Genomic DNA, 14,825 nt, shown 5'->3' with positions numbered 1-14,825 from the left:
ACTTCTTTGCCCATTCCCCTAAACTATCTAGGTCTCTCTGCATGCTCTCTGTTTCCTCAACACTACTGCTCCTCTACCTATCTTTGTATCATCGGCAAATTTAGCCACAAATCCATTAATCCCATAGTTTTTTTAAGCGTGTCGTCCCAGACAGTCCTGACTTGACCCTTGTATTTTTTATGAGGCCGAAAAGGAAAGCATGCTCATGGGTAGCCCGACCTGGATTCGAACTCAGGAACCTTCGCTCCGGAGTCCAGCGTTGATCTCACTGCGCCACCAGCCAGCCTAATCCCATAGTCCAAATCATTGACATACAAGGGGTGATTGATAAGTTCGTGGCCTAAGGTAAAAGGAGTCAATTTTAGAAAACCTAGCACATTTATTTTTCAACATAGTCCCCTCCTACATTTACACACTAAATCCAGCAGTCGTGGAGCATATGGATCTTGGACCTCCAGAAAATGTCCACAGCAGGGGTGATTGATAAAGTTGTGTCCTAGGGTAGAAGGAGATGAGTTACTAACTTCCAACTTTCTGCATTACCTGAACTTCCCCCCACAGTTCCTTACCTACTGTCAGGGTAATCCTTGATTCCCTGTTCATTCACAAGCTTGTCCAGACTCTCTTTAAATATAATGATACACCAGGTATACTTTGTAGCAGATTTCACTGTCACACTACTCCTTGGGTGAAGAAGTTTCCTATGAACCCTCTCGTGGATTTTTTTGGTAACTATCTGGTATTCATTGCCTCTCACTCACCATTCCCCATAAGCCATGATGGCAGCAGGCTGTTTCCATCAGAGCATGACAGGAAAGTGTCTGAGTTTCTATTCGACGTCTTCAGTGGAAGCTGATACAGGGGCCCTCAGATGGTGCACAATGGTTGGGTCCTCAGATGTGCTAATAGAGTTGGCAACCATTTCCAAACTGGAAGGGGCAGGTCCAAGACCTTTGCAAGGTACAGATCATAGCTGGCACTGAATGCTCTCTGCTCCTCAGTATGGCATATAGGTTTTCAGACCAGCCCAATGATTCATCAAGCATTTCACTCTGCCTCCCATCAACCACCATCAGAGCTGATGTGACTGAAATCCATCCAAGCTCTCCCCACACAGTTCTCTAAAAACCTGGCAACAAATCTTCCTTCTCTCAGTCCTGCCTGCAGGAAACTATTGCTCTCCTGCCCTATATACAGCATCCATTGTCCTTGTGATTTTTTTCATCATACAGCTCAAAGGAATCTGTTGCTTTCATAGAACCACCCTTGATTTGCAAATCTCTGGTAAATGCATCAAAACTCAGTGCAGTCAGAAGGGAATACCGTAATTCCGTTCCAGAGGCAGTAAACCCTTTGCCCAAAATGAGGCTAGTGCATGAAAACAAAAAAAAACCTGCAGGTGCTGGAAATCTAAAAGTAGAAACAGGAAAGTAGGAAGTACTCTGGCAGAATTTGTGGCAAGAGAAACGGAAGCCAAGTTTCATCCCCACTCAGAATCTTATGCGTTTCAATAAGATCATATGTACTGCTTCCAATGTCACTGAAACCCTCTTTAAATAAAGGAACCAAAACAATATTGAGTTGTGACCTCGCCATGCTAGGACTTCTGAGCTATAAATCCACATTTGGTGTTAGTAACATCGAGCCAATCATTACATCTTCCAGACAATTGTTTCCACACAGGGACGGAGGCATTTGCTTGTCTTTTTATGTTAATAGGACACCTCTGGTGGCAGTTTGCTTAGACCCTTAACTCACCAAGTCTGTTAAGTAGGATGAAGCCTCTGACTACGCAAGAACCTGAAAAGAAAACGTCAAAGATAAAAATACAGGAACTGGAATTGGACACCTGGTCCCTCAATCCTGCACCACCATTCAATATGATCATGACTGATCCACCACAGGTTACATTTCATCTTTCACAGACCACAGTATCGCAATCTTCAAAAAGATTATCCACTTCCTCTTTAAATGCCACCAATAATTTAGTTTCTACAATGTCTATCCACTCCTCTCCCACACCATCTCGGACAGCATACTCTATAGGTCAATGCAACAGCAAGAAAAATACCCATTACCTTTGCACCTTTCCCCTTTCCCATTGTCCTGCCTGCTACTATAGCATGAAGACTTCTCAAATCAGGATCAATGTACAGGAAGGCAAGTGGATGATTGAGAGTAGCTGTTAGCAAGAGAAACAGGTTTCCCTTTTCCAGCTAGCCCCCATCCGATCCACAAAGTTCACTGGACTGAAAGTACACACAGCAGCTTAGTTCTGACTTAAGACTACTGACAATAATTCCTGCTTTTTTAAAAATCTGTAACCTTGTCATGGGTGGTTGAATGGGTGTCGCATGGAAAGGGGGGGGAGGACTGTACCAACAATAGCTAAGATATCATGAGAAACCTAACAATAAAGACACATCATGAAAGGTAAACACGAGGAATTCTGAAGATGCTGGAAATTCAAGCAACACACATCAAAGTTGCTGATCAATGCAGCAGGCCAGGCAGCATCTGTAGGAAGAGGTACAGTTGACGTTTCGGGCCGAGACCCTTCGTCAGGACTAACTGAAGGAAGAGTGAGTAAGGGATTTGAAAGTTGGAGGGGGAGGGGGAGATCCAAAATGATAGGAGAAGACAGGAGGGGGAGGGATGGAGCCAAGAGCTGGACAGGTGATTGGCAAAGGGGATATGAGAGGACCATGGGACAGGAGGCCCAAGGAGAAAGACAAGGGGAAGGGGAAACCCAGAGGATGGGCAAGGGGTATAGTCAGAGGGACAGAGGGAGAAAAAGGAGAGTGAGAGAAAGAATGTGTGTATAAAAGTAAGTAACAGATGAGGTACGAGGGGGAGGTGGGGCATTAGCGGAAGTTAGAGAAGTCAATGTTCATGCCATCAGGTTGGAGGCTACCCAGACGGAATATAAGATGTTGTTCCTCCAACCTGAGTGTGGCTTCATCTTTACAGTAGAGGAGGCCGTGGACAGACATGTCAGAATGGGAATGGGATGTGGAATTAAAATGTGTGGCCACTGGGAGATCCTGCTTTTTCTGGTGGACAGAGCGTAGATGTTCAGCAAAGCGGTCTCCCAGTCTGTGTCGGGTCTCGCCAATATATAGAAGGCCACATCGGGAGCACCGGACGCAGTATATCACCCCAGCCGACTCACAGGTGAAGTGTCGCCTCACCTGGAAGGACTGTCTGGGGCCCTGAATGGTGGTGAGGGAGGAAGTGTAAGGGCATGTGTAGCACTTGTTCCGCTTACACATGCCCTTACACTTCCTCCCTCACCACCATTCAGGGCCCCAGACAGTCCTTCCAGGTGAGGCGACACTTCACCTGTGAGTCGGCTGGGGTGATATACCGCGTCCAGTGCTCCCGATGTGGCCTTCTATATATTGGCGAGACCCGACGCAGACTGGGAGATCGTTTCGCTGAACACCTACGCTCTGTCTGCCAGGGAAAGCAGGATCTCCCAGCAGCCACACATTTTAATTCCACGTCCCATTCCCATTCTGATATGTCTATCCACGGCCTCCTCTACTGTAAAGATGAAGCCACACTCAGGTTGGAGGAACAGCACCTTATATTCCGTCTGGGTAGCCTCCAACCTGATGGCATGAACATTAACTTCTCAAACTTCCGCTAATGCCCCACCAACCCCTCGTACCCCATCCGTTATTTATTTATATACACACACGTTCTTTTTCTCTCTATCGTTTTTCTCCCTCTGTCCCTCTGACTATACCCCTTGCCCATCCTCTGTTTTTTTTCCCTCCTCTCCCTTTTCTTTCTCTATAGGCCTCCTGTCCCATGCTCCTCTCATATCCCTTTTGCCAATCAACTGTCCAGCTCTTGGCTCCATCCCTCCCCCTCCTGTCTTCTCCTATCATTTTGGATCTCCCCCTCCCACTTTCAAATCTCTTATTAGCTCTTCTTTCAGTTAGTCCTAACGAAGGGTCTCGGCCCGAAACGTCGACTGTACCTCTTCCTAGAGATGCTGCCTGGCCTGCTGCATTCACCAGCAACTTTTTTGTGTGTTGCTTGAAATTCTAGTATCTGCAGATTTCCTTGTGTTTGTGTTTTAACTTCCTTATCTTGTTGCATCCACAAACTTAGTGGATCAACCCTCTTGCACTTGCGTCCAAATCATTTTTATACGTAGATAACAAATATCAAGGGTCCCAACACCAACCCCTATGGCACGCCACTTGTCAGCGGCTTCCATTCTAAGAAACAACTTTCAAACCCCACCCTCTGCTTCCTACCTTTGAGGCGATTTTAAATCCATCTACCTCGGTCTCCCTGGATTCCATGGGATCCAACCTTCCAGACTAATCTACCAGGCAGCACCTTGTCAGAGACCTTGCTAAAGTCAAGCAAAGTTGTCTGCCTTACCCTCCTCATCAATACTTTTGGTTAGCTCTTCAAAAAAAAAACCCTAAAAGCTTTGTTAAACAAGGTTTTCTTTTTTTTTCTAAGCAAGGCAGGCATACGAATGAAGTACGCTCAGTTGATTCTTCATAATAACCGTGCAAGAGTGCAGCTTGCGCAGCAGGTAGTGGGCTACAGTCATTCCCCCTGTACCCACAAATGCCACATTTGCCCCACCAACAGTGATGGTGTTCTACAAGAGGGATTAATTCCTCCAGTGTAATGGTTCTTTTAAAATAGGCAACTGTATACGTCAGCATGCAAAAATGCATTTAACCGCAATCACAATGAATAATGTCATAATAAAGTCATTTTAAAATTTATTCGTTTAGAAAATAAAAATAGCATTTAGAAAATAAAAAGTCATCTCAAAATTACACTTTTAAAGACAATTCACTTTTTCTGCAGAGAGTCAACCCCATAAATAAGCCAGGCTAGACAACATCCTAGGTCGAATACTCAGGCTGTCTGCCCACCAACTCACTGATGTCTTCATGGACATCTTCCACACTTCACTCATTCAGGCTGCTGTCTCACATGCTTCAAATCAGCCACCATCATCCCCGTATCAAGGAACTCTACATCTTCAGAACTAAATCATCGCCACCCAATGGCACGGATGCCAATCATCATGAAGTGCTTTGTAATGGCACATAAAAATTCCATTCCTGCCGCAGTGGACACTCAGCAATATTCTGACCAACAGAAACGCTACAACAGATGCCAGCGCATCTGTCGTGCACCTGGCCCTGGTACACCTAGTAAACAAGGACACTCGTATCAGAATGCTGTGTCTGGATTTCAGTTTGGTATTCAACACTATTGTCCCACCAACCTTGGTGAACAAACTCCTGCTGCTCAGTCTAAATACACCACTGTGCAACTGGGTGTTGGACTTCCTAACCAACAGGCCTCAAAGAGCCAGGATGCACAACCGCTCCTCCTTCCCCATCATCCAGATGGGTGCCCCCCTGCACTGTGTGCTGAACAACCAGAAACTCAGGAAGGCTGCTTGCGGACAGATTGCCAGTGCTCCACAACGTGATCAGTAAGTCTACACTCAGTTTCACCAGTGTGAAAGAGGCCACGTCCTGGGCGTGAAGCGCAGTAGACCAATCTGGAAGAGATTTAGCCAAATCCCTGCTGTGAAGGAGCCTGGATGTAGTGAGGGAAGTGATGATGGGACAGGTCATGACTTTCTATATCTGCAAGGTAAAGTGCCATTGGTAAGGAATGAGCAGACCAGGTTGGTGGGGGGGGTGGGGGGGGCAGTCACACAGAGAGAGAGGGAGAGGGCGAGGGCGAGAGGGAGGTCCTTGCAGGGAAAAAGAAGAGGGGCAAGAAGGGAAGATGAGACTGATGGTAGGATCACATGATTTGCTTGGCTTCGATCCAAGTACTTATTTATTTCTAGGACAGACATACGAAAGAAGCACATCAATTTGATTCTTGACAATGATTGGTTGGGGGTGCAGCTCATGTGGCAGGTAGTGGGCTACTGTCATTTCCCATGCATCCACAAATGCCACATTGATGCCTGTGAACATGTTTCTCATCACCACATCGAACTGATGAGAGAACCAGTCACTGTTGTAAAGACTGACTTCACCCGGAAGATGCTGGACATTAGCAGTCTTCATTGCAATCACAGTATCTGGATTCCTGCCCAAGAGCTGTAGAATGGATCTCCGGATAGTCTGTAGCCTTCGGATGTACACTTCTACCGGGAAGGTGCTGAAATGGGACCATAAGGTGATGCCTATCACTGTGTCTTTCCCTCCTTTAATTCCATCCAGCTCGTTGGAAATATAACGTAGATCCTGGCTTGACACGGTGTTGAACCGGATTGGCGGGCCATGGGGACGATAGCTCACAATGATATTGTTTTCTGTGTCAACTGCAAGGTGAGGGCCAATCTTCTCAAGGTTGCCAAGATCCAGCTTCTTCAGACCTGAAACAGAAATAGTGACACAGTTTGACCTGGTTGAGCACAGATTTGCTGATGCTGAGAGATGTGAAACTTGAAAGGTGAATCACAGCCCAAACAGCAAAAGAAAGCCAGAAAGTCCTAATCGAATGGAGGAGTTAAAACTCACAAATCTCACTGTGGAGTCCTGCACTCAGTGCAGACCAAGTTTAGAAAAATCATATTACTCGTGGGATATTCTTCCCTCCTCTTTTATACTTCATTCATTCATTTGATATTTCTTTGTCCCCTTTAACACCTGCATCATCATTGCAAAAGGGAGAGAAAACTGATGAACAGCACCCAGGACCCTGCTGTGGGTCCTCACACGTTCTCTCTTCTCCCCGACCTTTGAGAAATGCATCAGTGCATCTGAGAAAAGGAAATGGAGGCCCAGTCCAGGAAAGGTCCATGAGCTTGGGGTTGGGCAAAGGAGAAAGGAAACTCTGTAGTGATGAGAATTGATAATAGTTTAGTTCAACTTATTGAAGCCAACTTGCTAAACTTAGCTGCATTAATTAAGTCAGCATTCACAAAAAATATTGGCTTCTTTTTCTAGTATTCCATTATTTCATTCAACAGTCAAGATTATTTATCACGTGTTCATCAAAACATGGTGAGGTGTGTCATTTGCCTTAAAATCAACACACCCAAGGGTGCGCGGTGGGGGGGGGGGGCAGCCGGCAAGTGTTGACACACATTCCAGAGCCAACATAGCTTGCTCACAAAGTTCAGCAGAATAAAACAGAGCACAACAATACAGTTCAACCCTCAGACCTCGATCCTCAGCATCAAGCCCAGGCCCGCCGATCAGCTAACATCAGGCCTCGATCCCCAGCCTCGATCCCAGACCCCACCGATCAATGAACACCAGGCCTCGATTCTCAGAGTCGAGCCTGGACCCATCGATCAGTGAACACCAGGCCTCGATCCTCAGAGTCGAGCCCGGACCCAGCAATCGGCGAACACCGGGCCCCAATCCTCAGTGTCGAGCCCAGACCCGCTGATCAGTGAACACCAGGCCTCGAACTCCAAACTCAATGATTCATTCAGCAGTTAACCACTCATAGCACTCTCAATATTCCTCCAACACATTGTTATTTACTTTCCTTTGCAGAGGAAAGGTCGTCCAGAAATCTCTTTTGCTCCAGTTATATATCTACCACCATTCATACCTACTGTATAATGATACCCTTTCTCAATTCCCAATGCCAACACCACTGAAGTACAAGGTCAGGATGTTGAAAGCTATCACAAGTCATGGACAAGAGAAAGGCTGAACATGGAAATGGTTGAGTAGCCCGACAGCTGAGAGATCATTCACAGTAGAACCTCCAGTTTACTTGAGGATTCTGAACCTCAGAACTACCTGAAAGCCATTTTCTCCACGAGTCAGAAATGCCTGTTTTCTACAGTAATTCATCGCCTCTGTGCATACATTATACATTTCTTTGAATAATCATCCTAACACTACCCATAATGTATTGCATTTGTACCCTGCAGAGCCAAATGTAGAATTTATCAGAAAGTGCAAGGGTGTCTTCATTTAGATGCACATTTACTGAAGATTAATGTATGTTAGGGAAAGGAAGAGGATGGCAGTAGTGATAGGGGACTCTATAGTTAGGGGGTCAGACAGGCGATTCCGTGGATGCAGGAAAGAAGCACAGATGGTAGTTTGCCTCCCAGGTGCCGGGGTCCAGGATGTTTCTGATCACGTCCACGATATCCTAAAGTGGGAAGGAGAACAGCCAGAGGTCGTGGTACGTATTGGTACCAACAACATAGGTAGGAAAAAGGAGGAGGTCTTGAAAATAGACAACAGGGAGTTAGGAAGGAAGTTGAGAAGCAGGAACTTAAAGGTAGTAAACTCAGGATTACTGCCTGTGCCACGTGACAGTGGGTATAGGAATCGAGTGAGGTGGAAGATAAATGCGTGGCTGAGGGATTGGAGCAGGGGACAGGGATTCAGATTTCTGGATCATTGGAACCTCTTTTGGGGCAGGCGTGACCTGCACAAAATGGACAGATTGCACTTGAATCCAAGGGGGACCAATACCTGGCAGGGAGGTTTGCTAAGGCTATTAGGGAGAGTTTAAACTAGATTTGCTGGGGGATGGGAACCAAACCGAAGAGACAGAGGTTGGCTCACAAATCAAGAAAGCTCGTAGACAGTGTGAGAGGGAGGATAGGCAAACGATAGAGAAGGGATGCGCTCAGACTGATAGTTTGAGACGTGTCTATTTTAATGCAAGGAACATCATGAACAAAGCAGACGAGCTTAGAGTGTGGATCAATACTTGGAGCTATGATGTTGTGGCCATTACAGAGACTTGGATGGCTCAGGGGCAGGAATGGTTACTTCAAGTGCCAGGCTTTAGATGTTTCAGAAAGGACAGGGAGGGAGGCAAAAGAGGTGGGGGTGTGGCGTTGCTGATCAGAAATAGTGCAACGGTTGCAGAAAAGCAGGAAGTCATGGAGGGATTGTCTACTGAGTCTCTGCGGGTGGAAGTTAGAAACAGGAAGGGATCAATAACTCTACCGAGTGTTTTTTTTTATATATTCCGCCCAATAGTAACAGGGACATCAAGGAGCAGATAGGGAGACAGAGTCTGAAACAGTGCAATACTAACAGGGTTGTCTTGATGGGAGATTTTTATTTCCCCAATATTGACTGGCATCTCCCTAGAGCAAGGGGTTTAGACGGGGTGGAGTTTGTTAGGTGTGTTCAGGAAGGTTTCCTGACACAATATGTAGATAAGCCTACGAGAGGAGAGACTGTACTTGATCTGGTATTGGGAAATGAACCCGGTCAGGTGTCAGGTCTCTCAGTGAGAGAGCATTTTGGAGATAGTGATCACAATTCTATCTCCTTTACCATAGCATTGGAAAGGGACAGGAGCAGACAAATTAGTAAAGTGTTTAATTGGAGTAAGGGGAAATATGAAGCTATCCGGCAGGAACTTGAAAGCATAAATTGGGAACAGATGTTCTCAGGGAAATGCAAGGCAGAAATGTGGTAAATGTTCAGGGGATATTTGCATGGTGTTCTGCATAGGTACATTCCAATGAGTCAGGTAAAGGGTGGTAGGATACAGGAACCATGATGTACAAAGGCTGTTGAAAATCTTGTCAAGAAGAAAAGCTTACAAAAGGGTAAAAAAAAAACTAGGTAATGATAGAGATCTAGAAAATTTTAAAGCTAGCAGGAAGGAGCTTAAGAATGAAAATAGGAGAGCTAGAAGGGGCCATGAAAAGGCCTTGGTGGACAGGATTAAAGAAAACCCCAAGGCATTCTACAAGTATGTGAATAGCAGGAGGATAAGACGTGAGAGAATAGCACCAATCAAGTGTGACAGTGGAAAAGTGTGTATAGAACCAGAGGAGATAGCAGAGGTACTAATGAATACTTTGCATCAGTATTCACTACAAAAAATGATCTTGGCGATTGTAGGAATGACTTATAGCAGATTGAAAAGCTTGAGCATAAAGACATTAAGAAAGAGGACGTGCTGGAGCTTTTGGAAAGCAACAAGTTGGATGCTACCAGGACCGGACAGGATGTACCCCAGGCTACTGTGGGAAGCGAGAGAGGAGATTGCTGAGCCTCAGACAATGATCTTTGCATCATCAATGAGGACGGGAGAGGTTCCGGAGGATTGGAAGGTTGCGGATGTTGTTCCCTTATTCAAGAAAGCGAGTAGAGATAGCCCAGGAAATTATAGACCAGTGAGTCTTACTTCAGTGGTTGGCAAGTTGATGGAGAAGATCCTGAGAGGCAGGGTTTATGAACATCTGAAGAGGCATAATATGATTAGGAATAGTCAGCATGGCTTTGTCAAAGGCAGGTCGTGCCTTACGAGCCTGATTGAATTTTTTGAGGATATGACTAAACACAGTGATGAAGGTAGAGCAGCAGATGTAGTGTATATGGATTTCAGCAAGGCTTATTGAGAAAGTAAGGAGGCATGGGATCCAAGGGGACCTTGCTTTGTGGATCCAAAATTGGCTTGCCCACAGAAGGTAATGAATGGTTGTAAATGGGTCATATTCTGCATGGAGGTTGGTGTCCAGTGGTGTGCCTCAGGGATCTGTTTTGGGACCCCTTCTCTTCATGAATTTTATAAATGACCTGGATGAGAAAGTGGAGGGATGGGTTAGTAAATTTGCTGATGACACAAAGGTTGGGAGTGTTGTGGATAGTGTGGAGGGCTGTCAGAGGTTAAAGCAGGACAGCGACAGAATGCAAAACTGGGCCGAGAAATGGCAGATGGAGTTCAACCCAGATAAGTATGAGGTGGTTCATTTTGGTAGGTCAAATATGATGGCAGAATATAGTATTAATGGTAAGACTTTTGGCAGTGTGGAGGATCAGAGGGATCTTGGTGTCCGAGTCCATAGGACTCTCAAAGCTGCTGTGCAGGTTGACTCCATGGTTAGGAAGGCATACAGTTCATTGGCCTCCATCAACTGTGGGATTGAGTTCAAGAGCCAAGCGGTAATATTGCAATGATATAGGACCCTGGTCAGACCCCACTTGGAGTACTGTGCTCTGTTCTGGTGGCCTCACTACAGGAAGGATGTGGAAACGATAGAAAGGGTGCAGAGGAGATTTACAAGGATGTTGCCTGGATTGGGGAGCATGCCTTATGAGAATAGGTTGAGTGAACTTGGCCTTTTCTCCTTGGAGTGACGGATAAGGGGTGACCTGATAGAGGCGTATAAGATGATGAGAGGCATTGATCGTGTGGATAGTCAGAGGCTTTTTCTCAGGGCTGAAATGGCTAACATGAGAGGGCACAGTTTTAAGATGCTTGGAAGTAGGTACAGAGGAGATGTCAGGGGTAAGTTTTTTTTGTTTTTTTTTTACAGAGAGTGGTGAGTGCGTGGAATGGGTTGCCAGTGACGGTGGTGGAAGTGGATACGATAGGATCTTTTAAGAGACTCCTGGATAGGTATATGGAGCTTAGAAAAATAGAGGGCTATGGTTAACCCTAGGTATTTTCTAAAGTAAGTACATGTTCGGCACAGCATTGTGGGCTGAAGGGCCTGTATTGTGCTGTAGGTTTTCTATGTTTCTAAAATCATGTTGATTTGATTGTTTAGTCTTTAACTCTACTGTGTAATATTCAAAGCAAAATACTAGCTCAAAATGCTTCCAAATATAATAACATCCAAAAGTTTGCCACTTTGGCAGATTTCCTAGGTATGCGAGACTAACAGGGTTTTTACAATATTCTTCTGCAAGGTGTTTTTTCCTCTCAAGATTCTTTGTGACTTTCTTGAAAAGATTGAATCCACTATTCCTCAAAAATAGTGGAAGCAGTCTGAGTTTTAAGAAACTTTAGATAGATTCTTGATAAGCAAGGGCGAAAAAGGTTATCGCAGGTCACAGTCAGAGCAGTCTCGATCTTACTAAATGAAGGAGCACTGCACTTTTCTATCTGTTTTTTTCTAGAACTAGAGGACATGGCCTCAAGATTCAGGGGAGTAGATTTAGGAACTGCTTTTTCCAAAGAGTGGTGCTGTGGAATTCTCTGCCCAATGAAGCAGTGGAGGCTACCTCAGTAAATTTATTTTAGACAAGGTTGGATATATATTTGCATAGTAGGGGAATTAAGGGTTTTGGGGAAAAGGTAGGTAAGGTGGAGGTGTGTTCATGGTCAGATCAGCCGTGATCTTATTGAATGGGGGAAGCAGGTTCGAGGCGCCGATTTCTTCTGTTTTTATCTTCAATTTTGTACCCGAACTAATGTTAAACATTCGATAGACATTAAATAGACATTCAATGTTTAATTTAAAAGTCTTTTTAAACAATTTTATACAAAATGTAATTCATATACAATTCTAACCTGGCACAAATGAAGTTAAATATTCAAACCACTGACGTATTGTGGAATCTCCAAATAAATAAACTTTTTTCCCATGAAGACAGTTTGTAATTTTTGCAGGAGTGTCAAAGCGACAGATATTGCAGGCTGTTGATATCCACTGGTCATTATAATAATAGCCAGAAGGCGATAACATTGGCTTTCCCCGGGTACATTCTCGGGAAGCTCCAACTGTTTAAAAAGAAAAATCAGATAATACAAGATCTGACATGCTTTATATCTTTAGCTAAGGTATTATTAACTGGAGACCTGTATGCTCCATTTCTGACATGTATCAATACACTGGCAAAAAATGGATACCTAAGATGGTCCCATCAGGCATGCAACACAGTTTCAATAGTCTTGACACCATACTGAGCATGAACCCAATACCTGCACAAGTTAAAACCAGAGCAGGGCGACTGTCCTTCAGCAGTTACCTACCACACAGCTTCAGTCCTTAAGAGCACCTTGTCCACGACAAGCTAGCCGGTGCAGAGCGGAGACCCACATGCATACGCTGCAAAATGTGAAGCAAGGACATAGCCTCAATATTCGGGGGAGTAGATTTAGGACGGTGATGAGGAGGAACTGCTTTTCCCAAGGAGTGGTGAATCTGTGGAATCCTCGGCCCAGTGAAGCAGTGGAGGTTACCTCAATAAATATATTTAAGACCAAGTTGGATAGATTTCAGGGGAATTAAGGGTTATGGGGAAAAGGCAGGTAGGTGGGGATGAGTCCATGGCCAGACCAGCCATGATCTTATTGAATGGTGGAGCAGGATCGATGGGCCAGACGGCCGACTCCTGCTCCTATTTCTAATGTTCAACAGATGATCTGATCTCCAAGAGTAACAATCTTTGCATTGATGAAGCAAAAGCATGACCTCAGCAGCTATGTCCAAGTGAACTCTGCTGCATCATTCAATTCAGCTACAAATGCTACTGGTTGTGACCAATGTTCTCTCTCATTTTTAGTAGTCAGTGTGCACAAAAATCTTATGTTGTGCAAATTTATTATCCTGTGACAAAAGTATGTGCGCACTGAATGCACACATGGCAGAGTTTATGTAGGTTTACAAAATATTTGACATAAAACTGCACAGAATAACAACAAAATAACATACATATTTAAGTCACTCAGTTATTTTTTCTCTCCCTGTCTTTGGCATTTACCCATGCTTTGAAAACTCTATCTAGGCTAATAGAACTTCCATCCAATTGATAGCTTTTGATTCTCATTAACATATCCAAATGACGTTCACCTAAACGGTTTCTCAGCTTGTTTTTCATTAGGCTAAAACCTCGCTCACAGTCCAGACTAGACGCAAGAGGTTCCCCCAATGTCCATCAACCGTGCAAGGTCGCAAAACTGTTCATTTTGAAGTACAAATGCCACCATTTAAGCAAAGTTTGAAATCAGTTTGGATTTAATTTTTTCTTGCATGGAAAATTTGAAATCATTAAACTGTCTAACTATTACAGTATTTTCAGCTAGAAAATCATGATATTTTAGACATAAGGCATTAACTTGTTCATCACCAAATGTGAAGTCACAATCTGCAATTGCGGAGAAATCAAAAGCTGACCATTCTTGTACCTCATCTTCAGGAAACCTTTCTTCTAAATGAGCACAAAGACTATTTATAAAAGTCCTCAACAGCGAACTTGTATCTACTGTGATGTCTTCTTCACGTTGTTGCCTTAGCAAAACTTTAACTTTGTTACTCCACGAAACATTGTCTCCCAGATACTGCTTTCTTAACTTGTTAATTTTGCCTCACACAAAATGAAGTGAATCACTCGGTGTCAGGCCCCTCTTTTGCAGAATCTTGCTCAGTGCAGCCAATTCATCAAAGACATCATTTAAAACCTGTAAAGCTACTTTGTATGTGATGTTTATCAATTTCTTGTGACAGTATTTAGCCACAGGGTCACTTGACTGATCTTTTTCAATAAAAACTCAGTAAGCTATCTACAGGATTTGAAACAGATCTTTGTAAACTTTTCAATATGAACACTGTCCGCCAAAGATGGCTGCTGCCGTGATGCAGCTGTACAAACCGGAACAGGAGAGGTGAGGTGATGTAAATTAGTGACGTGCATTGTGGTGTTTGAAAAACCAACTAACTAGTTAACAGAAACATTTAGCTCAAAGATTATTTTCAATAAGTATAATTATTAACTACTACATTATTTTAGGTAACCAACCTTTTGTGCACACATTAACTTCCTTTGTGCGCTGGTTGAAAAACGTGTGTGCGTGCACATGCACACAGCTTAGAGGGAACATAGGTTCTGACAGAAGGGAATGGCCATGTCTGTTCTGCTCTGGAAATCTCTGGAGAGGACCATGATCCAAAGGTATTCATGAGGGAGCTGATGTGGACTGTGCATTGCCAGGCCTGCTAAATGGGAGATGGGCCAGGAGTCGCGTGAAGATGGGAGAGAGGCACTTCCACTCTGAAGGCAATAACCAATTCTCTGCAAGGCCTCACCGACAATTCCACACCAACCTGCAGATGGTACCTGCTGAGAGTCACTCTCACCTTC

General features: G+C 44.4%; 1 protein-coding gene across 3 annotated transcripts in view; it reads right to left on the bottom strand.

Moving 5' to 3' along the window:
• Positions 1-4,672: 4,672 nt before the first annotated feature.
• LOC134347930 (NXPE family member 3-like) overlaps positions 4,673-14,825 on the bottom strand; it is a 40,810-nt gene continuing 30,657 nt past the window's right edge. For 2 of the 3 annotated variants that reach the window (XM_063050569.1, XM_063050570.1), the window contains 2 exons: positions 12,256-12,465; positions 4,673-6,388 (listed from right to left, as the gene is read on the bottom strand). In XM_063050569.1, the coding sequence (XP_062906639.1) occupies positions 5,838-6,388; positions 12,256-12,465 (761 nt within the window). In that variant the 3' untranslated portion in view covers positions 4,673-5,837. The remainder of the gene's footprint in view (positions 6,389-12,255; positions 12,466-14,825) is intronic. The other variant, XM_063050571.1, reaches the window with a different exon arrangement.

Source organism: Mobula hypostoma, chromosome 6, assembly GCF_963921235.1.
Source record: "Mobula hypostoma chromosome 6, sMobHyp1.1, whole genome shotgun sequence".
Taxonomy (NCBI): Eukaryota; Metazoa; Chordata; class Chondrichthyes; order Myliobatiformes; family Myliobatidae; genus Mobula; species Mobula hypostoma.
Note: the sequence above shows the minus strand (reverse complement) of the source record. Positions and strands in the feature narration are given on the sequence as shown.